Source organism: Littorina saxatilis, linkage group LG14 (genome assembly GCF_037325665.1).
Source record: "Littorina saxatilis isolate snail1 linkage group LG14, US_GU_Lsax_2.0, whole genome shotgun sequence".
NCBI lineage: Eukaryota > Metazoa > Mollusca > Gastropoda > Littorinimorpha > Littorinidae > Littorina > Littorina saxatilis.
Window position 1 is genome coordinate 8,172,738 of NC_090258.1, and position 26,184 is coordinate 8,198,921.

Consider the following 26,184-nt stretch of genomic DNA (forward strand, 5'->3'; position numbering starts at 1 on the left):
AAAAACACGAGTGTACGTGGGAGTTTCAGCCCACGAACGCAGAAGAAGCAGAAGAAGATATAGTGTATGCCACGATACGAAAACTGAATACAGTTTTGTTTAAACCAAAATGGGAGCACAACAAATGAACCACTTTTCAGCGTACTGCCTTTTTCATCAACACAGTAGCACGGAAATATGTTGCAGATTAATGTGACAGTCGTCTGAAAAAAAAAAGTATCGTCAGTCACCGGGCCTCCAGGCACGGTGCAAACACTTATGGTGACTGCAAATAATGCCGACTGGGTACTGGCTTACAACAGCATACCTTTTATTAACTACTTTCGAGTCACCCAGAGCACACGTTTTGACAGGGTGGTCACAAAAGTCGTCGCTTGCTTTGAACAGTGGGGGCGAGGCTGCTAATTTTCTGCAAACACGCGAAGAGGCGTGCTGACTTTTTCTTTCCGATTCAAGCTTTTCGGTTTGGACACACAAAGCGCCAGATGTAGTGCAAATCATCTATCTATCTATCTATGTATATATACGACTTGTTGTAACTCCCCTAAGTTTTGGGAGAGGTATAGGAATACCTTTTAACGTACAAAACACTCAGACACAGTCAACCACTCTTACTCTAATCACTGACTCCACAACCAGGCAACATTCAAACCAAAGTTTATTATTTACACACACGACCACCTCGCATTCACATTCACATCCAATCACAATCGCTCAAAATCAAAGATAGATGAAGAAGGAAGAATTATCTTAAAGTTTAACAAAACAAACTGGCTATGAGAATTTATAACTTGATACTAAAAGAACTGTAAATATCCCTAAATATTACCACCTATCACCTTAATTCCCTGATCCCGAAAAATCAAGAAGTCTCTTTATAAATCTATCTCAACTCAAAATCCGCTTATCTTCACCTACAGTAATCAATTAACCCCGTTATTTATTAACTAACTATTATTTCTCACTTACATTTACACTAATACCTCGTGATAGGGACTACCTACGTTTATTGCTACACTGCCTTCAACCTTGATGCATACGATCAACGCCAAACGCAGCTACACATGAAACCAGTAGGCCCAGCCACCAATAATACTAATTAACTTAACTTTAAATAACAAGACTCTCAATTATCTTCCACTTATTTCAACACAATAAATGGTACGACCATTAAGTCATCACTAACACACTCAAATTAATCCACAATGTAACAACCTTACTTCATAGCAACAAATTACAATATCACTACATAACTTTCTCTTCACGCGTAATGATCATGACGTCTCACAACCAAGTCCAGTTCACATCTCGCCGATCCACAAAAATCAACGTCGCTCAAAACAAAACATAAAAAATAAAGACACTCCAGATTAGTCCCGTTGAATCTTCCACTTATTTCAACACAATAAATGGTACGAACATTAATTCATCAATAACACATTCACATTAATTCACCACGTAACAACCTTACTTCATAACAACAAATTACCATATCACTACATACTTTTCTCTTCGTGCGTAATGATCATGACGTTTCACAACCAAGTCCAGTTCACATCTCGCCGATCCACAAAATCAACGTTGCTCAAAGAAAAAAACAAAGACACTCCAGATTAGTCCCGTTGAAATGTAATAACCAGGCCTGGTACCCAATTTCTAACCTAATATTTAATTAATAATCAATTTCTACCTGGTTTCTTCTAACACTTGCACAATCTTTATGTCTTTAATATGTTTAAATTCACTTATAGGTCACAATGCTTAGTGAAGCCACAGCTGCATAACTCGAGGCACACAGATGCCATAATATATTCTTGTGCACAGATTGCTCGTGGCAATAGCATGCCAGCACCTTCCACCACTTTACCCACTGACGGTGGGCCACCTCACCTCCACAGCTCACACTTGCGACACACCGGTGGTCAAACACTCCACCAACAACACGCCTTCCTCCCGGGTATAGAGCCGGAAGCTTCTTGCACCCGGAAACTCATGCTGTTCCCTGTGTCGTTCGTCTCTCCTGGCTTGGACTCGCCCACAGCCACGCTTCTATGCTTGAACGCTGTTGTAGGAACAAAGCCAAGTATAACTACTTGTTCCTCCAACAATACTTAATTACTCATTAATTACCATAATTAACTACTTAATTAACCACCCTGGCCATCTCGTCAAAGTTACCATTTAACTTTAACCACAACATCATTATCAAAATACCAGAGTCCCAACATGACCAATTATGTAATAATTCTTACAATTTTCACTCCCTTAAATACCTAATTATAGTCTTTACTTTTATACAATTGTAAAGACACCATCATCAATATAAATGTACAAAGTATTTACAACTCCCATTTCACAAAGTCAATACAACATGGCTGCCCCCATAATCAACAATTCCTAGTTCATTATTTGACCCAACCATTTACAAGCAGCCCCTTCACAAACAACGCCACTTCTCTTACCCCTTATGAATTTAAGTCATATTACATAGTGGCACCTCGTTCTTCCCTCTTTCTCTAACCGTGATGACGTCACATATTTACAACCAACCCCCCGTCTTCTGTCTTGACAGTGAACTCCCGTTTAAAACCTCCCGTACCTCGTCTCCAAATTTCCGCACTAACAACTACTACACGACTATTCTCTGGAATTAACGCTCTCTACCTTAAATACACCCTCCATAAAAATAAATCCTTCCCACACATGAGTTCACTCGCAGCAACTGCTGACACCTCTTTTCTTCTCTCCACCAGCCTACTCGCTCTCCCCACTTCTTGTGCTTGAGCCATTTCAGCACAGGTCCTTTGTGCCAAGGGGACTCCATTTATCTTCAAATTTAGATTCCCTCTCTCGTCCTTCCTACTTCTTGCACACTGAAAAACTGTCCACCCCCTTTCCCTTGTTTCCCATTTTCCCTCTCCCCTTTCTACCCCCGACACCCTACACATAAAATGACACCAACCCAGGAAACTAAAAAACTAAAACTCTCTCATACACAAACACTACCGAACCAACAAATTTTGACCCTGAGCACGGAAGGAGAGAAAAACTACAGAATTTCAACACACCTTGCCGTCCGAGGACTGACCACCCGTAGAACCCTTGAAGCCACACCAAGACAGCTGGAACACAACTTGTCTCCGGGGTCGAATAAAACATCAACACGCCGGTCGGCCGGATAGAGCATTCACATCAACCATCCGTTCTCTTCACAGTTTTACACAGCAGTGACCTTCGAGCCTGTGACTCGTTCACGCATCACGCAACCCCACGTGCGTGAATACACTCCCGCGATTGGCTGTCCATAGCCACGGACACACACTGAGTCTCTGTATAGGCACCCATCTGAGCCAAAACCGCACGAAACCCAGCTCATGCACGAATTACAAATAATTCATGGCTGGACTTGGGCAGAGTTTGTGACAAACCCCCCACCCAAGTACAAAACACCCTGTATTGAACCAAAAATCACACACCTCTGACCAATGCCAGGAATCCTAAAACGTGTAATCCAACCACAACTCCCACTGAACTAAAACACTACCCAACTCTACTGACATCCATGGACTTGCAAAAAATGATCCAGCCCACCAAAATCAGTCCATTTTGATGGTTCAATGCTTCCCACATCTGGTTACTCTTCCGAGCGACTGAGCAAGTCGGCCCCCACGTTGTCTCTTCCAGGAATCGCCTGGATGGTATACATGTAGGGTTGCAGAGCCAACGCCCACCGCATCAACCTCTTGTTGGTCGCCTTCAAACCCTCCAGGTACTCCAAGGGTTTGTGGTCGGACTGGATGCAGAAAGGTTTTCCGTAGAGGTACGGGCAAACTTCCGCACCCCCCACACCACAGCCAAGCACTCGCGCTCGATGGTACTGTAGTTACGCTCCGCTGGCAGCAACTTTTTGCTCGCACAGGCCACCGTCTGCATCCCGTTTCCCTGGTCTTGGAGTAGCACCGCCCAAGCGGCACTTTGGCAACTCGTCCCATCGGCGTGACTTTTTGGCATCGGTCGCAGGACTGACAGTATCGTCGCACGTCTTCGCACAGGCCTGGCCAATAAAAATCTGCCCATAGACGTTCGCGGGTCTTCTTGGTTCCCAGATGTCCTGCCATGGGTGTGTCGTGGGCGAACTTGAGTAGTCCTTTCCTCAAGGATCTGGGAACGCATATTTGTGAACACTCCAATTTCTTCTCCCGATAAACCCTCTTTAGTATCCCACGAGACATCTTGAACTCCACCATGCCCTTTCCTGCTTGTATCTGTTTCCCTTCCTTCGCCAGTCGTTTTGCGCGCACTAGTGTTTCATCTTCCTGTTGCAAGACTTTCAGCTGATCCGGAGTCACTTGCAGCCCTTCAATCTGCACCACCACCACCGGTTTCACCGTCCGTGCCCCTGCTTCAGCCTGTGCTCTGGTTGTCACTGCTGCACACAACGCCCGTCTGGGATACATCGATATTTCCACCCAGTCTCCGCTCGTAAGCTGGGCCAGGTTTCCCAGGAAAATGTCAGGCCTGATGTTGTCGTTCACAATGGCAAGAATCCTCTCACAGATGTACGGCGATTCTACGTCAACCCATGCTAAGGGGTACGTCTTTGTGCAGTCTAAGTCGGCAAACTCTACGTGCACTGTCCCGCTGGTGTAATCCTCAGGCCTAACAAATGCAGCCTTTACCATGGTCTTGTCTGCCCCTGAATCACGTAGACTGATTGCGTCTCTCCCGTTAACCTTGCACCTTCCCATCGGCCGAAATGGAATTTTCTCGCAGTCTTTGCACAACGGCTCTGACGGCTCGGAAGATCTCGTCTGGTCATCTTGCTCGGTCGTCATGCAGGCGTTCGCAGTACACTCCCTGGCAATGTGTCCCGTCTTATTGCACCGGTGACATATCACTCGACTGTTGTATTCTCGATTCCAGTTCGTCTTTTTGTTCCTGCTGCCCTCTACTGGCCTCACTTGGCCCTCTGACTGCTCTGCCTGTTTCCCCGATTCCACTCCGGTCTTGGTACTCCCGTTGCTTGTAGTCTTCTCCTTTTTCTTTTCCTCATCGTCCATTTGGCCCCCGATGTTACGTTTTGCGTTGAACAATCTGGCGTCCCGTTTTGATTCCAAGTGAGTGAACGCTAACATCGCCGCTTCCTTGGCTGTATCTGGCTTTTTATCGCTGACGTACTGGAACAGCTCACCCCGGAAATTTGACATCAACTGTTCTCTCAGGATCAGGTCATACAGCCGGTCATAGTCTCCCGCACATTGTGACATCGCGATCCATTGATCCAACATGGTCTGCAGCCGACGACTAAACTGTACAAAGTTCTCGTCCCCTTGCTTTGTGATGTTTCTGAATTCCCGACGGTAGTGTTCTGGAGTATGATGGAACTCTTCTAACAGCGCAACCTTGAGCATATTATAATCGCTGGCATCCTCGGGAGTCATCCGTAGGTATGCTCTCTCTGCGCGACCCTTCAATTGGTCTGCTAATCGACCTGCCCATGTCGCCCTGCTCCACCTGTGCGTAGTCGCTGTTCGCTCGAAGTGGAGGAGGTAGTCGTCAATGTTGACAGAATCATCACAGAAGGACATCTTTACCCGGTATTTGTCGAAACTCGGGTCTCTCTCAGTTCCCCCTGTGCGCAGAGCTAACTCCTCTTTCCACCTCGCCTCACTTGCTTGCAGTTCCTCTTCCCGTATGCGCCGCTCCTCCTGGCGTCGCTCTTCCTCATTTCTGCGCCGGGCTTCTTCCTCCTGGCGTCGTGCTTCTTCTTTCCTTTCTTGGAGTTCTCGTTCCTCTTTACGTCGGGCTTCTTCTTTCCTTTCTTGGAACTCCCGTTCCTCTCTCCTTTGGGCCGCTTCTTCCTTGCGTCGGGCTTCTTCTTTCTTCTCCTGAAATTCTCGTTCCTCTTTACGTCGGGCTTCTTCTTCCTTGCGTCGGGCTTCTTCTTTCTTCTCCTGAAGTTCTCGTTCCTCTTTACGTCGGGCTTCTTCTTCCTTGCGTCGGGCTTCTTCTTTCTTCTCCTGAAGTTCTCGTTCCTCTTTACGTCGGGCTTCTTCTTTCTTCTCCTGAAGTTCTCGTTCCTCTTTGCGTTGTCGCCGCTCTTCCTTCCGCAACTTCGCCTGCACCACTCTCTCCTCGACTATAGCCGCCTCCCTGCGCACTTGGGCCATCACAAACTGGGCCAACGTCGCCCCTTGCAAACCCAAGCTTTCACCCTGACTACGGAACCGTGCTAACTCCATGTCTACCGACTCATCGTCAACTCCATTAGAACCTTGGGCCATGATCGGCGACACTCCCCTTATAGCTTGGCCATCACCGTACCCCATCGCCAAACGCTGCGCCCCAACAGACCTCTGCCCCAACAATCCTGGCGTCACCAAAGACCTCTCCGTCCTCGGCGTAGAAATCGCACCCGGCGTACCACCCGTAGCCAACAACGTCGCACCGCCACTTGGTACAGTAAACCGAGGAGGGGTCACCACCAGGGATGCATACGCAGACGTCGCTGGAACCTTCTCCTCCATCCTAGCCGCCCGCCTCAACTGACGCTCATCCCGATCTAAATTCGACATCTCCTTGACAAACCAACCTCACCTTGACCCCAATTCCAAAATTGATCGCCCACAACAAACACGGACAGAATAATACAAAGCACAACCACAATAGAACTTACCCAAACAGCTAGCTGACAACCTTGGTAGAGTGAGATCCGAGTGATCAGTTCGGACCCCAGGTGTGCGCAAACTCACTCGTTCTCTCTCCTTCCTCTACCGGGTCAAAATAGCCACCCAGGCTTAAAGCCTTTAAGTCGCCCGCCAACCGCCCACGCTAGTCCTCATTCATACCCTTTCACAACTGATTCACACGAGTCACGGCCCTTACTTCCCGATGCTATCTAAACCCTTCCTAATCCCCGAAATGAAACTCCTATCCCACCGCTGCCACCATTGTAACTCCCCTAAGTTTTGGGAGAGGTATAGGAATACCTTTTAACGTACAAAACACTCAGACACAGTCAACCACTCTTACTCTAATCACTGACTCCACAACCAGGCAACATTCAAACCAAAGTTTATTATTTACACACACGACCACCTCGCATTCACATTCACATCCAATCACAATCGCTCAAAATCAAAGATAGATGAAGAAGGAAGAATTATCTTAAAGTTTAACAAAACAAACTGGCTATGAGAATTTATAACTTGATACTAAAAGAACTGTAAATATCCCTAAATATTACCACCTATCACCTTAATTCCCTGATCCCGAAAAATCAAGAAGTCTCTTTATAAATCTATCTCAACTCAAAATCCGCTTATCTTCACCTACAGTAATCAATTAACCCCGTTATTTATTAACTAACTATTATTTCTCACTTACATTTACACTAATACCTCGTGATAGGGACTACCTACGTTTATTGCTACACTGCCTTCAACCTTGATGCATACGATCAACGCCAAACGCAGCTACACATGAAACCAGTAGGCCCAGCCACCAATAATACTAATTAACTTAACTTTAAATAACAAGACTCTCAATTATCTTCCACTTATTTCAACACAATAAATGGTACGACCATTAAGTCATCACTAACACACTCAAATTAATCCACAATGTAACAACCTTACTTCATAGCAACAAATTACAATATCACTACATAACTTTCTCTTCACGCGTAATGATCATGACGTCTCACAACCAAGTCCAGTTCACATCTCGCCGATCCACAAAAATCAACGTCGCTCAAAACAAAACATAAAAAATAAAGACACTCCAGATTAGTCCCGTTGAATCTTCCACTTATTTCAACACAATAAATGGTACGAACATTAATTCATCAATAACACATTCACATTAATTCACCACGTAACAACCTTACTTCATAACAACAAATTACCATATCACTACATACTTTTCTCTTCGTGCGTAATGATCATGACGTTTCACAACCAAGTCCAGTTCACATCTCGCCGATCCACAAAATCAACGTTGCTCAAAGAAAAAAACAAAGACACTCCAGATTAGTCCCGTTGAAATGTAATAACCAGGCCTGGTACCCAATTTCTAACCTAATATTTAATTAATAATCAATTTCTACCTGGTTTCTTCTAACACTTGCACAATCTTTATGTCTTTAATATGTTTAAATTCACTTATAGGTCACAATGCTTAGTGAAGCCACAGCTGCATAACTCGAGGCACACAGATGCCATAATATATTCTTGTGCACAGATTGCTCGTGGCAATAGCATGCCAGCACCTTCCACCACTTTACCCACTGACGGTGGGCCACCTCACCTCCACAGCTCACACTTGCGACACACCGGTGGTCAAACACTCCACCAACAACACGCCTTCCTCCCGGGTATAGAGCCGGAAGCTTCTTGCACCCGGAAACTCATGCTGTTCCCTGTGTCGTTCGTCTCTCCTGGCTTGGACTCGCCCACAGCCACGCTTCTATGCTTGAACGCTGTTGTAGGAACAAAGCCAAGTATAACTACTTGTTCCTCCAACAATACTTAATTACTCATTAATTACCATAATTAACTACTTAATTAACCACCCTGGCCATCTCGTCAAAGTTACCATTTAACTTTAACCACAACATCATTATCAAAATACCAGAGTCCCAACATGACCAATTATGTAATAATTCTTACAATTTTCACTCCCTTAAATACCTAATTATAGTCTTTACTTTTATACAATTGTAAAGACACCATCATCAATATAAATGTACAAAGTATTTACAACTCCCATTTCACAAAGTCAATACAACATGGCTGCCCCCATAATCAACAATTCCTAGTTCATTATTTGACCCAACCATTTACAAGCAGCCCCTTCACAAACAACGCCACTTCTCTTACCCCTTATGAATTTAAGTCATATTACATAGTGGCACCTCGTTCTTCCCTCTTTCTCTAACCGTGATGACGTCACATATTTACAACCAACCCCCCGTCTTCTGTCTTGACAGTGAACTCCCGTTTAAAACCTCCCGTACCTCGTCTCCAAATTTCCGCACTAACAACTACTACACGACTATTCTCTGGAATTAACGCTCTCTACCTTAAATACACCCTCCATAAAATAAATCCTTCCCACACATGAGTTCACTCGCAGTAACTGCTGACACCTCTTTTCTTCTTTCCACCAGCCTACTCGCTCTCCCCACTTCTTGTGCTTGAGCCATTTCAGCACAGGTCCTTTGTGCCAAGGGGACTCCATTTATCTTCAAATTTAGATTCCCTCTCTCGTCCTTCCTACTTCTTGCACACTGAAAAACTGTCCACCCCCTTTCCCTTGTTTCCCATTTTCCCTCTCCCCTTTCTACCCCCGACACCCTACACATAAAATGACACCAACCCAGGAAACTAAAAAACTAAAACTCTCTCATACACAAACACTACCGAACCAACAAATTTTGACCCTGAGCACGGAAGGAGAGAAAAACTACAGAATTTCAACACACCTTGCCGTCCGAGGACTGACCACCCGTAGAACCCTTGAAGCCACACCAAGACAGCTGGAACACAACTTGTCTCCGGGGTCGAATAAAACATCAACACGCCGGTCGGCCGGATAGAGCATTCACATCAACCATCCGTTCTCTTCACAGTTTTACACAGCAGTGACCTTCGAGCCTGTGACTCGTTCACGCATCACGCAACCCCACGTGCGTGAATACACTCCCGCGATTGGCTGTCCATAGCCACGGACACACACTGAGTCTCTGTATAGGCACCCATCTGAGCCAAAACCGCACGAAACCCAGCTCATGCACGAATTACAAATAATTCATGGCTGGACTTGGGCAGAGTTTGTGACACTTGTGTCTGTCTGTGTGTGTGTGTGTGTGTCCGCGATGCACGGCCAAAGTTCTCTGTGGATCTTTTTCAAATTTGGAGACCGTATTCAGCTACACCCCGGACACAACCTCATCGATGAGATATTTCAACACGTGCTCTCAGCGCGCAGCGCTGAACCGATTTTGGTTTTTCTCTGGATCCATTCCCAGTAACTCTTCCTTATCTTCTCCAGTGTTTTCAGCCGCGTTTATCTCCCTTCCTCCGTGCGGTGCGCTGGCAAAGCCGGCGTACACCCGGCATAGCCGGGTCCCCGGCACAGCCGGGTATTAGGCTCGACTTCTTCCCGGCGCAGCCGTACCCGGCGAAGCGGGTATTCATCTGGTATTAGATAAATGAATAGATGGATGAATAAATAAGTAACTACGTTGATAAATAAGTAAGAAGTGTTCTGTTCTCACCATTTCAAGCACAGCACACACAAAAATGTCAATGTTTCGCCTATGGAAACTTCTTCAGGACTAGTCTTACAAACAAACTAATACAAAGGGAAACCAAAAACCAACAACAAAAGCAGCACGGAACCAAGAAGGGATGAACACAAAGATGGAGGGAAACATGGGAAACATAAGTAAATATAAAAGTTTAGTCAAGCACCGTTGCGAGAGACCGCTTCAGAAGACTCACAAGTCTTGACTGCAGTTGACGGACTAATAAACGCACGCACGCACGCACGCACGCACGCACGCACACACACACACACACACACACACACACACACGCACGCACACACACACACACACACACACACACACACACACACACACACCAACAACTACACAACAGAATGTAACTTGACAGAATTACAGTAACGTTGATGGGGAAACCGGATGGATTCGAACCCGACTCTCATAAAACTCTTCCCACCGCCAAGACCATAATCACTAACGGAATCTCGCCACCAGTAGCCGGTTTCCAAGACCCACCACACAAAAGTCGAGAAACGAAGCTTGATAACCAATAACGTGAACGCCCTCCATAAAGAAGAACATTATGATACAGCCGTAGGCTCTGTGTGCGTGTTGCTGTATTTTTGATCAGCGTGTTGTTTTTTCAGATAACAGCCCTATTCTCACGGTGTTTTATGACTGCTTCTGTTGTTTGTCTGAGCTAGAATTGTAAATATGGGGAAAAAAAGGAGTGTGATTTTGCCCTTTTAGAATTAGCATACGATGGCCACACAGAGAGAGAGAGAGAGAGAGAGAGAGAGAGGACAGACAGACAGACAGACAGACAGACAGACAGACAGACAGACAGACAGACAGACAGACAGACAGACAGACAGACAGACAGACAGACAGACAGAGATTTGATGGGTCGTGCGACAGAGCTTACAATTGTTGCAGGTCATTGTGTGTGGGGGGTATTTCTGACGCAAATAATTCGCTGACTGCAAGCAGTTCTGCAATTACAATTTACTAGCAACAGCAATCTACTCGACAGTTCAACGGCTCTTCCATGTAAGTGAAAGGAGCATAATATGCTACACTAGGTAATTGCCTCACCACCAAACGACTCTTATAGCCATACTTTAGTCGTTACCGAAGACTACATAAGAAAAGAAACTTCAACTAAGACGTTACGGTTAATTGTTGGACCACCTGCGTGACTGCTGGGGACGCTAAAAAATAGTTAAATATTACCTGAGATTACAATCATGAAGGGATGGCGGATTTAGTCAGAGGATTAAAGGCACAGTCCTTTTTGGAGATTACGGTTTTGTTCACTATCTCAGGTCTGGGCAGATTTTAGAAAGGGATAAAACAACATGGACACATACCAACAATCAATATCTTGAATGATTTCTGTGCAGAGTTGGATATGTTTGACTGAAAATTTAAAAAAAAATGAATTCATTGAAAATAATGGATTTTTTTATAACTATAAAAAAAAAGCAAACAAACTATTTGGTCAAAAAGCATCGAGGTTGTCGATGTTTGGTATGTGTCAAAGTGGATAAAGTTAGTATAAAGTCAACACACTTGTCGATTGAGCACCTTGGGGAACCACCTGCTTGTCTGTAAGAGCGCCCCCCCACCTCCATCTTCATGGTGCCCCCCCCCCCCCTTCCAACCTCCACACCCCTATCCCACTGCACCTACATAGGATGTTGTCATCACCATTCTCAAGTGAACCGTGTCGGGACTATCTGCCCCCAGACAGTCTGTGCAGTAAAGCGTGAATTAACGGTCGAGTTAGGGGTTAAATCCATCACCTATTTTTTTTCCTCTTTGGGGCCGCAGGGCATTGGCCATATTAGCGGAGATATAACATTATTATTACTTCTGTGATGAAAGATACCAGTTAATGCGAAAACGAGGCGGAGCTTCAGTGATGAATCACAACGGCGATGAATAAATTATGCTCACGTGTGGTTGAATATCCCGGGTTGTTGTTCGTTTTTTCCCCCCTTCCTACTTTTGCTTTGTCCTCTGTTCACTCTTTTTTGTTCTCTTTTTTTACATTTAGTCAAGTTTTGACTAAATGTTTTAACGTAGAGGGGGGAATCGAGACGAGGGTCGTGGTGTATGTGTGTGTGTGTGTGTGTGTGTGTGTGTGTGTGTGTGTGTGTGTGTGTGTGTGTCTGTCTGTCTGTGTGTGTGTGTAGAGCGATTCAGACTAAACTACTGGACCGATCTTTATGAAATTTGACATGAGAGTTTCTGGGTATGAAATCCCCATACGTTTTTTTCATTTTTTCAATAAATGTCTTTGATGACGTCATATCCGGCTTTTCGTGAAAGTTGAGGCGGCACTGTCACGCTCTCATTTTTCAACCAAATTGGTTGAAATTTTGGTCAAGTAAACTTCGACGAAGGCCGGGGTTTGGTATTGCATTTCAGCTTGGTGGCTTAAAAACTAATGAGTGCGTTTGGTCATTAAAAATCTGAAAATTGTAAAAAAATTATTTTTTTAATAAAACGATCCCAATTTACGTACATCTTATTCTTTATAATTTTTTTATTCCAAAAATATATAAATATGTTATATTTGGATTAAAAACAAGCTCTGAAAATTAAAAATATAAAAATTATTATCAAAATTAAATTGTCCAAATCAATTTAAAAACACCTTCATCTTATTCCTTGTCGGTTCCTGATTCCAAAAACATATAGATATGATATGTTTGGATTAAAAACACGCTCAGAAAGTTAAAACGAAGAGAGGTACAGAAAAGCGTGCTATCCTTCTCAGCGCAAGTACTACCCCGCTCTTCTTGTCAATTTCACTGCCTTTGCCGTGCGCGGTGGACTGACGATGCTACGAGTATACGGTCTTGCTGCGTTGCATTGCGTTCAGTTTGGTTTAAACGTAAGTTTATTTTAACAAGGGTTACAATCATGACATGTATACAAAGTTCACAGAAACAGCAACAAGCTAGAAGCTTATAGTGGTGTTCCTGCATGACATTACAACATAAGGCGGTAACGGGTGAAAAATTTGTCTCAATAAACCAAATCTATTAATAACGTAATGAACGTTGCATAATGATTATAAAGAAAGACAGTAAAGGAAGGAAGGAGGGAAAGAAGATGAATAAAAGAAGAGGGATGGGTAGGAGATGTGCAGAAGTTTAAGTTGTTGTCCGGCTTGTAGAGCATTTATTCTGACTTACCCAAAGCGGCCTGAACGTTCAATGAACGAGTGTACGGTGGAAAAAATTTTCCTGTTCAAATCTAAAGAATACTGTCTGTCTCCGTTTAAAAGGTGGGGGAGGTGAATTGTGTGATTAGGGAGGGTATGTATAGTTTCTTGACGTGCTTCGCGATAATTTGGACAATCGAATATGAAGTGTTGTACGGATTCGGACGGGAATCCACAGTCACAAGATGCATCTGTAGCAACGTGACGTCTCACTAGATCGTTATTGAGATCACTTATATATAACCTGAGCTTACAGTGAATTATTTGTGACATGCGATCTCCAGAATAAAAATAACACGGCGGACTTAAATCGTTTTTTGACAAAAAGTGCTTAAATTCACTTAGGGAATCACTCAGTTTTATATAGTCTGGTAAAGAATTCCAGAGTTGTGTAGTAGATGGGAGAAATGAGTTTCTATATAATTCAGTTTTAAACGATGGAACTTTCCTGTCCAGAGGTCTGCGCCGGTGATATGGGTTATTAGTTGATATCAATGGTGGCAATATCGCTAATAAGTAGTTTGGCACCTTGCGGTGAACGATCTTGTGAAATAATATCAATTTATGACGTTTTCGCCTCTCTAGTAATGAAATAAAGCCTGACTCATCGTACAATTTTTGATGGCTTGTACCGCGGACTGCTCCAACAATGGTTCGAATTGCATCTAAGTGAATACTTTCGAGCTCGGTGGCTAACTCCTTAGGGCAGTTGTCCCAGAGAACATCAGCATAATCAAAATGTGGCAATATGAAGGATTTATACATTGTTTCTAAAGCTTTTCTGCCTAGTCTATATTTATAAGATCGTAAGCAAGCTACTAGCGTACGGCATTTTGCTATAACAGATTTAATATGTAACTCCCACTTACCGTTATTCTGAATAATAATACCAAGATGTTTATGACTTTCAGTTTCTTGTAAAATTGTGCCACCGAAGTTCAAAGGGATGTAATCTGGATTCCTTTTCCTGCTTATATTCAGAAGTTTTGTTTTACTTTGATTAAATTTAACTTTCCACTGACTAGCCCACTGGTCGATTTTTTCAAGATCTGAGTTAAAAATATCTGTTCGCATCTGAGAATTTTCCAGGCTTAAATACATACTTGTATCGTCGGCAAACAGTTTAATAATGGATTCAACGTTATCAACTATGTCGTTAATGTAAACCAGAAAAAGGAGAGGTCCTAGAATAGAGCCTTGTGGAACGCCTGTTTGCACAGGTAAGTAGCTAGACATACTTCCTTTAAGCACCACTGCTTGTTTTCGATCAGTTAAATAGTTTTGCAACCAATTAAACATCTGACCTCGAATCCCTAGTGCAAATAACTTTCTCAAAAGACCTTTGTGCCAGACTCTGTCAAATGCTTTGGAAATGTCGAAAAAGATTGCCTGGACAGTAATGCTGTCGTCGAGTGACTTGCAAAAGTCGTTATATAGGCATGTTAACTGGTACACAGTGGAGTCACCGGGAATAAAACCAGACTGGGAAGGTGTGATTATGTTATTCGATACAAAATAATCAAACACATGTTTCTGAACACATTTTTCAAGGACTTTACCTACGCAGCTTAAGAGTGAGATGGGACGATAATTTGAACAGTCTCCTTTATCCCCCTTTTTAAATATCGGTGTTATGTGTGCTGTTTTCCATATGCTTGGAAATACGCCCTCATTTAATGATCTTGTAAATAAAATAGATAGAGGTTCTGCTATTATAGGTAAACTTGCAATAAGAATCTTATTATGAATTTTATCAGGCCCGACAGCTTTAGATGTATCAAGACTTTCTATTACACTTTTCACTTCTTCAGAAGTCACGACCATATCGTCGACAAAAAAATCAGCATTATCTATATCGGGAACATTATCGTCTGTGTCGTTTATTTCTGATTGTTTAACAAAAGACATATTAAATAATTCAGCCTTTTCCTGGTCTTCAAAATAGGTTTTACAATCAACTGTTAGTGGCGGGGTTTCGTTTTGGTCTGAGCCTTTCTTTGCCATAAACCTGTTAACTAACTTCCACCACTGCTTCTGACCAAATTTCTTTGGATCAGATACGGACCGGTCAAGTTCCTCTAAATATTGTTTCTTTCGCGTTCGAATAGCATCTGTGTATTGGTTCCTTATCTTACGAAAGAGTTCCCAAGCTTGTGGTGTGTCTACATGCACAGCAATAGTATGAATAAATCTTTTTCGGTCTTTTAATTTCAAAATATATGATGTGATCCAGGGTGTGTCTCCCTCCCGAATGGTGACTTCCTTGACAGGCAAGCAGGTTTTCACGATCGAATACAACTGCTCCGAAAAAAGAGAAGCTGCGGTATGAATATCTTCTAAAGTCACTATGTTTGACCAATCAATTTTCTGTAACTCAACTATTAACTTTTGACCGTCTAGTTTGCTATAATCTAAAATCGTTCTTTTTGAGTGTGATCTTTTCTTCAAATGATGCTTTAAATAAACGACTGGTACGGAGTGATCACTACAAATGGGAGGAATAACTTCTACTTTATCAACAATGTCAGTGCTTGGGGTAATAATCAGGTCGATACAGGTGGACGTATCTTCAGTTATCCGTGTGGGACTTGTAACTAGTTGCTTTAAGCTATTCAGATACAAAATGTCTGTGAGTTGCTTTGGTGGGTTGTCATTAAAATCGGAATTAAAATCACCAAGAATTATGCGTTCAGTTTCATTCTGTGAGTTCGACAACTACTTGACTAAATGTTGTATTTTCGCCTTACGCGACTTGTTTTTTAATAACTCAGATCAGTTGCATGCAGGCTGCTTCAATCCTTACTTTTTGCCTCTTCTTCTTTCTTTTTTTGGGGGGGGGCGGGGGGCGGGGAGCATCCTTCTTCATTGATCTGTTTTTCTTTATCTTTTTCAATTTTATATTAATGTCTCTTCTTTATGGCGGAGTCACACGAAGACAACGCACGGCCAGCGCACTGAAAATTAATCAAAAATGGAAAATAATGATCAGTGCGTCGTTGTGTGACCGCGGTTTTGTAGAAGCACATTTTTGTGCATGCTCAAAAAATCCCAACGCACACAGCGAATGACAACTAATGCGTAGCGTTGGTCTAGCGCGCTCGACGAACGAGTAACGCATATTGACGCACACCCAGCGAACGACAACGCACTGGCCAAAATCGCAATTTTTCGCGATATTTTCAGTGCGCTGGCCGTGCGTCGTCTTGGTGTGACTCCGCCATAAAACACACCTATATCATTAACAATCCTATTGCCCCTGATTACTCTTCGTTATTAGAGTCAGACGTAACCCATTTTGTTCCCTTTAATTTCTATTTCAAATATCGTCGTCGTCCTGGATGGAAGAATGATTGACTTATTGATCATTTGGATGTTGTTGTTCTTTAGACAAAGTACATCATTACTTATCTTACAGTTTTGTGTGTTTTGTTTTCTCCATCTTTTTAAAAACAATTTTTCTAGATTATTTTATATAAGGCCAAAAAAAAATAGGTCTGTTTTCGGTAACATAGGCCAAAAAAATAGGGTCGGTAGGTCGGGATTTTTTTTTATTTTTTTCAAAAAACCATATTTTTATGTTATTTTGCCAAAAAACCAAGATTTTTTTTTTCTTCCCAAATGCCAAAAAAAAGTCGAGGGTCGCGCGAAAAAACTAGGGTCGGTCGGGTTACCGTAAACAGACTTTTTTTTTTTTTGGCCTAACTATAAGTGGTTGTTGTCTATGAATTGTTTGTAATGCTTGTATGTTATTTCTTACGAGAAAACTTTTTATGTAAAATGTTAAATTTTAATGTCTAATGTAAAGCGCCATGAGACTGCCATTCGGCGGTGAACAGCGCTATAAAGGAATGTTTTATTATTATTATTCTCTAAAACACGATAGACAAAACATGATTTAACACTCTTTTATCATTTTATCAAAACCAGGTACAAAATATAAACACTTTTTCAATAATTAAAACAATCAGTTTTGGCCTTCTGCTGAAAAGCTGTCTAAAATGAGTTACGCCAAAATTGCATGACGACGTCGATATATAAATACAGCATTTGCCAACGCTGCGGACTTTTTTTTCATCAACAAGAGGAAAAGTGTTTCATTGGAACAAAAGTTATTGGGGGGGGGGGGGGGGGGCGGTGAAAGTGACGGTACTGTTCGACTAATGATCGTCTTTCTTCTGATTCATCCGAATTGTCCAACCACTTACATCTCGTTTTCGATTTCATTCTGTACTAGTGAACACTTAAAATAGCGCGAGCCCCATGCGCTCCGCTCTTTGCATATTACCCCAGAACAAGAATAATGCTGCGAAAAAAATCCTTTCAGAGTTAATACATTATTATTATGTATTAGTATCGCTTCGATTTTGTGCGTCGAATGCCAAGATTATGGGTTTAGAATAAAACCATATTAAGTTACAAACAAAACTCTTACTTGTCGATTGGCTCAACAATTCAGTTCCATTCTGGGTCTCGTGTTGCATTATTTTGGTCTGTCAATATCACATTATTTTATTGTTAATCACTTTAGTCTTTTTTCTGATTGGCATGTGCGCGTGTTTTTGTGCGTGCGCGCGCGCGTGTGTGTGCGAATGTGTGTGTGTGTGGACAACCATGAGATTTCAGAAAATAGTTTTTAATCTCGATATTTTGCGTTGGTGTTTCGTCGCTTCTGCTTCCCAAAATGCCACAGCATGCTTCCAGCAGAAACTTTTCCAGTCTTGATTACTTAGATTATTAATTACCTTTGAGTGAAGTTGGAATAATTCATGAATATAATCTTTTAATGCTTTGCAGAAAGGGAACCACACATCGACTTTCATTTGTTATTTTGATTTAGGCCATAATTATCGTTAGTAGTAATTAGGTGATCATTTTTTTGATTTTTTTAAAACTCTCTAACGAGCTTTTAGAGAAATGCTGGTTTAAGTTTTAATTATGTCAAAAGGGGAATATTGCGATTAAGCATCCCCCCTCAAGGAAAAAACATAAACCCACACACAAAGGGAAAAATAAAGACAGAAGCTAACGTAGTGAACATTGATCTCCTGAAAATGAATGCTTCATTTATCGAAAAGACACGTGCGACATAAAAGCATTGTTGGAGAAGATTCTCTTTCGCCTATATGTTCCATTAGGTAATTATACTTAGAGAGAGAGAGAGAGAGAGAGAGAGAGAGAGAGAGAGAGAGAGAGAGAGAGAGAGAGAGAGAGAGAGAGAGAGAGAGAGAGAGAGAGATTGAAATTGAATTTAACAAGGATTAAGATTTAAGGCTACGCCTTTTCTTACAAGAGAGAGAGAGAGAGAGAGAGAGGAAGAGAGAGCGAGAAAGAGAGAGAGAGAGAGAGAGAGAGAGAGAGAGAGAGGGAGAGAGAAAGGGGGGGGGGGGGGGGGCAGGCGAACAGGCAGATTCGTTGCTCATCTCAGTCCAAATATCCAGACTTCTGCAGACCAAGTAAATGCATGGACACACATCAACTCAAAACGAGTACTCCGATTCTTTGACAGCCGAGGGTATGTACACCGCTTGTCTCTCGCAACAAGAACCACCCGGGCCCACCCGAGTACATCAGTTCAATTATCCACCCCGATCAGCCCACCCGGGAGACTATTTGCTCAGCTCAAGCCGTCGCGCGGTTGGAAATGGAGGTTTGCTGTTTCGCGCCCGGCGCACGAATGGTTTCGCATTTCGCTCATTTGTAACAGGCAGACTGTCTTTTTCCGTCCGTGGTAGTGGCAACAATGGCCGCTCTGTCAGAAGAGTTATTGATACCTGTGTCACTGGTCGATATTTTCTTGGCTGGTCTCCGATTTGTGCTTGTCACCCCCGTTCGTGATCTGCTGTTGGGAGGAAATGTAGCAAAGTCTAATCAAATTGGACGAATTTACTTTACTAGCATTACCATTAGCACCACCGGGAACCACCTCTGCAAGTTGCAACTACTATGAGAGAGAGAGAGAGAGAGAGAGAGAGAGAGAGAGAGAGAGAGAGAGAGAGAGAGAGAGAGACAGACAGACAGACAGACAGACAGACAGACAGATAGACAGACAGACAGACAGACAGACAGAGACAGAGATAGACACAGAGATAGACACAGACAGAGATAGACACAGAGACAGAGATAGACAAAGACAAAGACAGAGAGAGAGGAGGGACGAAGAGAAAGAAAAAGAGAAAGAGAGAGAGAGAGAGGAGAGAGACACACACAGACATACAGGGACATTGAGACAGACAGAGGTACAGACAGACAGACAGGGACATTAAGACATACAGACAGACAGAGACATGGAGACAGACAGTGTGCAGAGCAACTGCTACCTCCACGCTTGCTTGCACCTCATTTTATTTTATTTCTGTCATGTGATTTTAAGGGTGGGATTGCGTGGGTGAGTTGGTTGAGCGGCAGATTTAAGTTGATAGTGTTATTTTTGATTAAGTTAAAGTCCTGCTTCGTCCGGTTTTGTTTTGTCACGAGAGAGAGAGATTTAAAGGTGCTATTTTGGATTCAGTTTAATCTTAGTATTGTTTGTCTATTTTGCCACGACGGAGGTGGGGAGGACAGGGAATCAATGGATCAATTGTACTTGATGCTTTTATTTACGATTCATTAAATATGGTGTTCTTCGTTGCTATTTTGTTGCTTAATAAGGTTATTTTCGCTTGCCTGAATTGAAGTGTTAAAAAAAAACCATTCAGATTTATTCTAATTGTTACTTGTTGTTGCGCTATTTACTTTCTTTCACTTTCTTTTTTTTTCTCCTTTCTTTTCATAGGGGGTTAATATTATTTATTTTTCACTATGCAAACTTGTTTTTCATAAGGATTACCAGAATAACGGGTTTTTTGTTTGTTTGTTTGCTTAACGCCCAGCCGACCACGAAGAGCCATATCAGGGCGGTGCTGCTTTGACATATAACGTGCGCCACACACAAGACAGAAGTCGCAGCTCAGGCTTCATGTCTCACCCAGTCACATTATTCTGACACCGGACCAACCAGTCCTAGCACTAACCCCATAATGCCAGACGCCAGGCGGAGCAGCCACTAGATTGCCAATTTTAAAGTCTTAGGTATGACCCGGCCGGGGTTCGAACCCACGACCTCCCGATCACGGGGCGGACGCCTTACCACTAGGCCAACCGTGCCGGTATAATAACGGGTTGTAAGGAACATTTATGTGAGCGGTGCATATCAAACTGTGGCCTTTGTGTTAGTGTGCAATCGAAAACGTTTCGATTGGGATAAAAACCCGAGCCATTAAAGATCGGACGAGCGTTGGAAAGCACAGAGAAACTTTCTCACGATCTATCACCCCCATTAGGAGGCTTTTATGGCTGGAGATTATGAGTTAGGAAAGCCATCGCGGGTCGCCCGTCGCCCTTTGCCATTGTGTGGTTGTAGTCTTCTCACACACACATTTACACTAGCAGACGAGTTTGGTAACACATTCATATTGATTTATTGGGTTTTGTCTCAAACGTTTGTGGCTCCTCCCCCCCGGATCGCAAATTAGAGAGACAGACTGTCACCGCTGTTTGGTGAATTGTGTATCTACAGTTTGAATTCTAAAGCTTGCATCCTCTGAAACTCTCCCCTCTCCCATACCCACCCCACCCCCTCTCCCATACCCACCCCACCCCCTCTCCCATACCCACCCCACCCCCTCTCCCATACCCACCCCACCCCCTCTCCCATACCCACCCCACCCCCTCTCCCATACCCACCCCACCCCCTCTCCCGTTCTCCTCCGAGCTCATGTCCACACACCGTCATCAAATCTGCGAGTGTACTCACGCCTAATGCATTTGCATTTATTTGATTTCATCTTTTCTCTCGTTACCTATTGCTTAACGCACCCTTTCTCTCTAACCTGGTCGCCGAGGGGTGGTTTTAAATCTGACGTAATTATATTGCATCGAGCTCTGACGAGTGCTTTATCTGCGCTCGCCCCTCCCCCACCCCCCACCCCCCACCCCCACCACCCTCCCTTATTCATTACCTTCTCCTTCCATTCTCCCCCTCCTTTTATTATTCTCTTCTTTCTTCCCAAAGCCCATTACTCTTGCTCTGTTAAACTTTATGTGGATTGATTCATAACAATGAGGAAAGCGAAATTAGCACACTGAGCCGATGCATAGGCCTTGTGGTCGCATTGTCCGTTCGAATTTTGTCGGTTTGATTTATGAAGGTGGTTCGTGTGTGTGTTTGTGGATAGTGCGTGTCATTGTCGCCTGCGAGTGTTGGATTTTAGACACAAGATGTGTTGTGTTAAAACAGGTTAGTGGCACAGTTTTGAAGTTTTAATTCATAAGATCACAAATCATTGTTGTCCATGTTATGACCGTCGTCGTCGTCGTCGTCGTCATAAATGCGCACTCTAAATTACATTCACTTGCGACGGGAAGTTCAAGACTGCGAAAGGCAATGAAGTAAATTTCAGGTATATAAATAACCATTGATCACGAAGAAAAAATTATCGGCAAAACATTGTAAGCTGCATGGGTAGATGCAAAACCATCAAATTGATTAACAAAGAAATCGGTATGTATTTGACTATTCTTCGACCGTTTTTTTTAAGCACAAGTGTTGAATTGCGTAGGGTATTGGGATTCAGCACAAGGTCTGGAAGTAGAAATAGCGAACATGACCTCTTGAAGGTAAAGTGGTGAAGAAAGTGTGGGGACCCACGGAAGACAAAAAATTGCACAACCAAGAGAAAACAGCGTTCCTTCCTAAACGCGACGACCGCAGATCTCAAATACTTAGTGGTACAGTCGAGACCGGATGTAAGAAAGTCGTCGGGACCCACTTTTTGTCTTTCATACATCCGGTCTTTACTAAATCCGGTTAACCGGATGTATGAAAATATTGTGGATTGACTTTCATACATCCGGCCACGCGTCTGTTACTTGTTAAAAGTAGGGTTTTTTTCATATCATTTTTGTATTTATTTGGTTTTTTTATGTTTAAATGTTTTGATACATATCCTTGTTAGAAGAAAAGGTTTGTGAACAACAAGTGAAAAAGTACGTAGAGGTTACATGCCGAGTCTCAGTGATTATTAAAAATAATGGTCGAAGTTAGCGGATCATGAAAAATGCGAGCTTTAGCGAGCTTTTTCATGACCGCGAACTGTGGCCATTATTTTTTATAATCACTGAGACGAGGTGTGTAACCTCTTTATTCCTCCTTTCTTCAGTTATTCAAAGAAAAGAGGAGTTTTTTTGCGAAAGTTTGATCGAATCCTATTCTCTCAATCAGTCAACCTGCGCAGGCGATCGATTAATGCGCGGTTGTATAGTTCCGTGCAAATCATTCCATTCTGTTAACACTTCTTGTCAGTTTTCCTATTTTGGGCTAAAATCAAGGATATGCTGTTATTCTGCTGTGGCGGCAAAGGCAGATATTGTGTGTTCTGTATATGTTTTGGTATCGCTTAGGATAATGTTTTTTCGTCAAATGGGACTAGCAGACGAACTTTTGCACCCGTGTTCCAACGTCAAAAACTGTATGAAGTTCAGTTTTCTGGGGAAAATAGTGTATGAAACCGCTTTATGTTGTTTAAATTGATGAGATGTGTGCATTTGGTTGCGTGTGATCTGTTTATTAAATGAAATATTGTTGAAACTGACCGTCGGATTGCAGTCTGTTGTCGAAGGAACTGAGTGAAAAGAAGGGGAACTATGTATGAGTTACTTGCCTTGCGGGAAATTGCTTGTGATGAACGGTTTGAGCACGGCAGATCTAGATTCAGAAAACAACCGAACTCATGGATTTTATATGGAGATTCATGTGTTCAGGCCTGTAGTTGTTAATTTAAATGCGGTATGTTTGTATTGTTTGCTCCAGAGATGTATACTTCGTACATTAGAGCGTTCGGAACTTTTCAGTCGCAAAAAGTAGTACCGAAACAGAACAACCTCTCAACCCATTGCACTATCGAGGATTCAGGCTGTTGCTGGGTCGTTATTTGTTTGGTTGCTGGGTCATTATCGAAAAATAACTACCCCTACAAGTTTACAGAGGTAAAGAAGCAGAGGGGGGAATAAATGTACTTACATACACTGACACAGTCAGGACAACCGATAGAAAGAGCAACTGTTTGTGTAAGGAACTGTTCTGCTTTGCATAAGGCCGTGCACTCTCCGCCCCCCCCCCCCCCCCCCCGTCCCTCTGTGTGTGTGTGCGCGTACGTGCGTGCGCTCGCGCGCACGTGTGTGTGTGTGTGTGTGTGTGTGTGTGTGTGTGTGTGTGTGTGTTTGTGTGTGGCTCAACTGTATTGTGTGTGTTCCCTCCACAACCCTTTTGCGCTTTTGACAATGTTTTTGGTCGTGGAAGCTTTGTAATGACCGTTCGCGTAGCAAATAACATTTTCTGAGTTCTCTCTCTCTCTCTCTCTCCCCCTCCCCCTCCCCCTCTCTCACTCTTTCTCTCTCTCTCTCTCTCTCTCTCTCTCTCTCTCTCTCTCTCTCTCTCTCTCTCTCTCTCCAAAACGCACACATTTATAACACACACACACACGCGCGCGCACTGAATACAAAAACCAGTTTAATGGATTAAAACAACAACAACAACATAAAAAAACTAAGTCACACCCACGACCAATGCCTCTGGTTCTAATTGTACCAAAAAATGCCTTCCTGGGCTATTATGGCTCTTCAGTCATGACAAATTTATAACAGGCTAAAATGACTGAATAGACAAACAAAACAGATTATTAATGGAGTTAAACATAAAATCAGTTTAATGGATAAAATCAACAACAACAAGGAAGGAAGGGAAATTACTCTTACCACACTTTGGTGACTTGGGTCTACTTTCGTTTTCTTACAACCGGACTTGCAACAACGCATTTGTGCTGCTCGGGACCAGAGATTTGCTTTCATACAACCGGACTTTTATACATCCGATTTTCATACAACCGGAAAATTCTAAGTAATAACAAAGAGTAGCTTCTGCCGGGACCCTGCCTACCCCTTTCATACATCCAGACTTTCATACATCCGGTGTTTTATACATCCGGTCTATACTGTACTTCCAATGTAAGACTTAAAATAGAATAAAAACTGAAAAATGCAGGTCTTAACAGAGAAGAAGTCTTAAAAATGAGGTAAAGTTACTAACTCTGGGAAGAGAAAGTCCGAAAAAATCGTGTTTGAAAGAAGAGGGAGTCTAATTATCGAAAGTCTGAAAACAGGTTTCGATAAACTAAAACGTCAGTGTATTTGTAAGACAAGTGTGCACGATTCAGCTCTTTCGTTTGTAAACACACAAAAAAACCACCAGCAAGATCCAGAAATCGTCTGTGCTTGATAGGCGGGCGCATCTGGGTAGAGGTGTCTAAAAGAGTGTGGCATTAAGGAAGATAGGTAGCTGGGAGATAGGCATGGGAGGTGCAGTTACCTTTTGATAGGTGCTGATGACAAACAAGTCTAGCAGCTGCTGTGTCCGATAATGCCAGCATGAAGGTTTTAGTGCCAGCATGAAGGTTTTTGCCCCACCTGTGGGGCCTCTTTCTCTTGTCTTTTTCTGTCTGTCAGCCTAGGAGACCTTTTTTTTAATTTTTTGTTTAAACTGTAATGGATTCGATCTCTGCAGAATGCAACGCAACAAACGTACATTTAACTCCGATCTGTCCCACGCATGTTCATTCCCTCACATACAGAAACCGCAATCCAAACACAGAAATAAACTACAATAAGTGTATTATCAATAAATTACATAGCTATCACGAACATAATTTACACACATTCATACAATGTTTACATATCAAAATAGTCCAGAAATACACAATCAATTGTGTCCGTTTTCATGTCATGTATACATACACACATCGCACCAATTATGTGTTGTGGCCTGGTTCAGAACCTGCATTCATGGATTTGTTTTGTTTTAACTGTTACCATTTTCCAACCTACTGCACTGTGCTTCGCCCATTGGATTGTTATTTGCATTTGTTTATTGGTTTAAACAAAACTATATTCAATTCTTATATCGTGACATAAATATATACAATATTTTACATTGAGCATTTGTCTATTCTGTGGGGCTTTAATTACCAACATAATTTCATGCTGCATACGTTCAGCACACGCGTTCTACCAACCTACTGCACTGTGCTTCGCCCATTGGCTTCATACTTGCATTTAATCACCTAACGCAGTGTTTTATTTTTTAAATTTTTTTTTTACAAACCTGCGTACACATGGATTTGGTTTTGTTTTATTGATTCCATTTTCCGAGCTACGACACTGTGTTGTGCCCATTGGCTTCAGTTATGTTTCTGATTGCCTAACGCAGTGTTTTTTTCTATTTTATTTATTACAAACCTGCCTACACATGCACACAATAGTTTTCATTTGCGTTCCTATGTGTAGCAGCTGATACATAGACTTTACATTCATTCATTCCTGTGTGAATGATCGTGTCATCCATTGCAGATCTATCTAGACGCTTTCATGTGATTCGACATTTAGACACATACAAATGAAATTAAAATAAACACACACAAAAATAGACTGTCTGCGTTCTGAACAGAGAGGGAGTAACTCCGAGCTTTTGCCGAATTAATTTTGCATGTTTGCATTGGTGTCAGTTACAAACAGAATTGTATTCTGTGTAAAAAGTAAGCAGGCTGTTGTGTATTCAAGTTGAATAATGGTC

General features: G+C 42.6%; 2 protein-coding genes across 2 annotated transcripts in view; one reads left to right on the forward strand and one right to left on the reverse strand.

Annotated features, from left to right (window-relative positions):
* Positions 1-26,184, forward strand: part of LOC138947039 (hornerin-like) — a 112,630-nt gene that overhangs the window by 65,389 nt on the left and 21,057 nt on the right. The gene's annotated exons all lie outside the window — the stretch shown is intronic.
* On the reverse strand, positions 539-9,832 carry LOC138947040 (uncharacterized). The gene has a single exon (XM_070318466.1). It carries the CDS (start codon positions 6,573-6,575, stop codon positions 3,615-3,617), a length of 2,961 nt encoding a protein of 986 aa, XP_070174567.1. The 5' UTR covers positions 6,576-9,832; the 3' UTR covers positions 539-3,614.

Coding starts and splice junctions, on each gene's coding strand:
- LOC138947040 (XM_070318466.1), bottom strand. CDS start 6,575: ATGTCGAATTTAGATCGGGATGAGCGTCAGTTGAGGCGGGCGGCTAGG.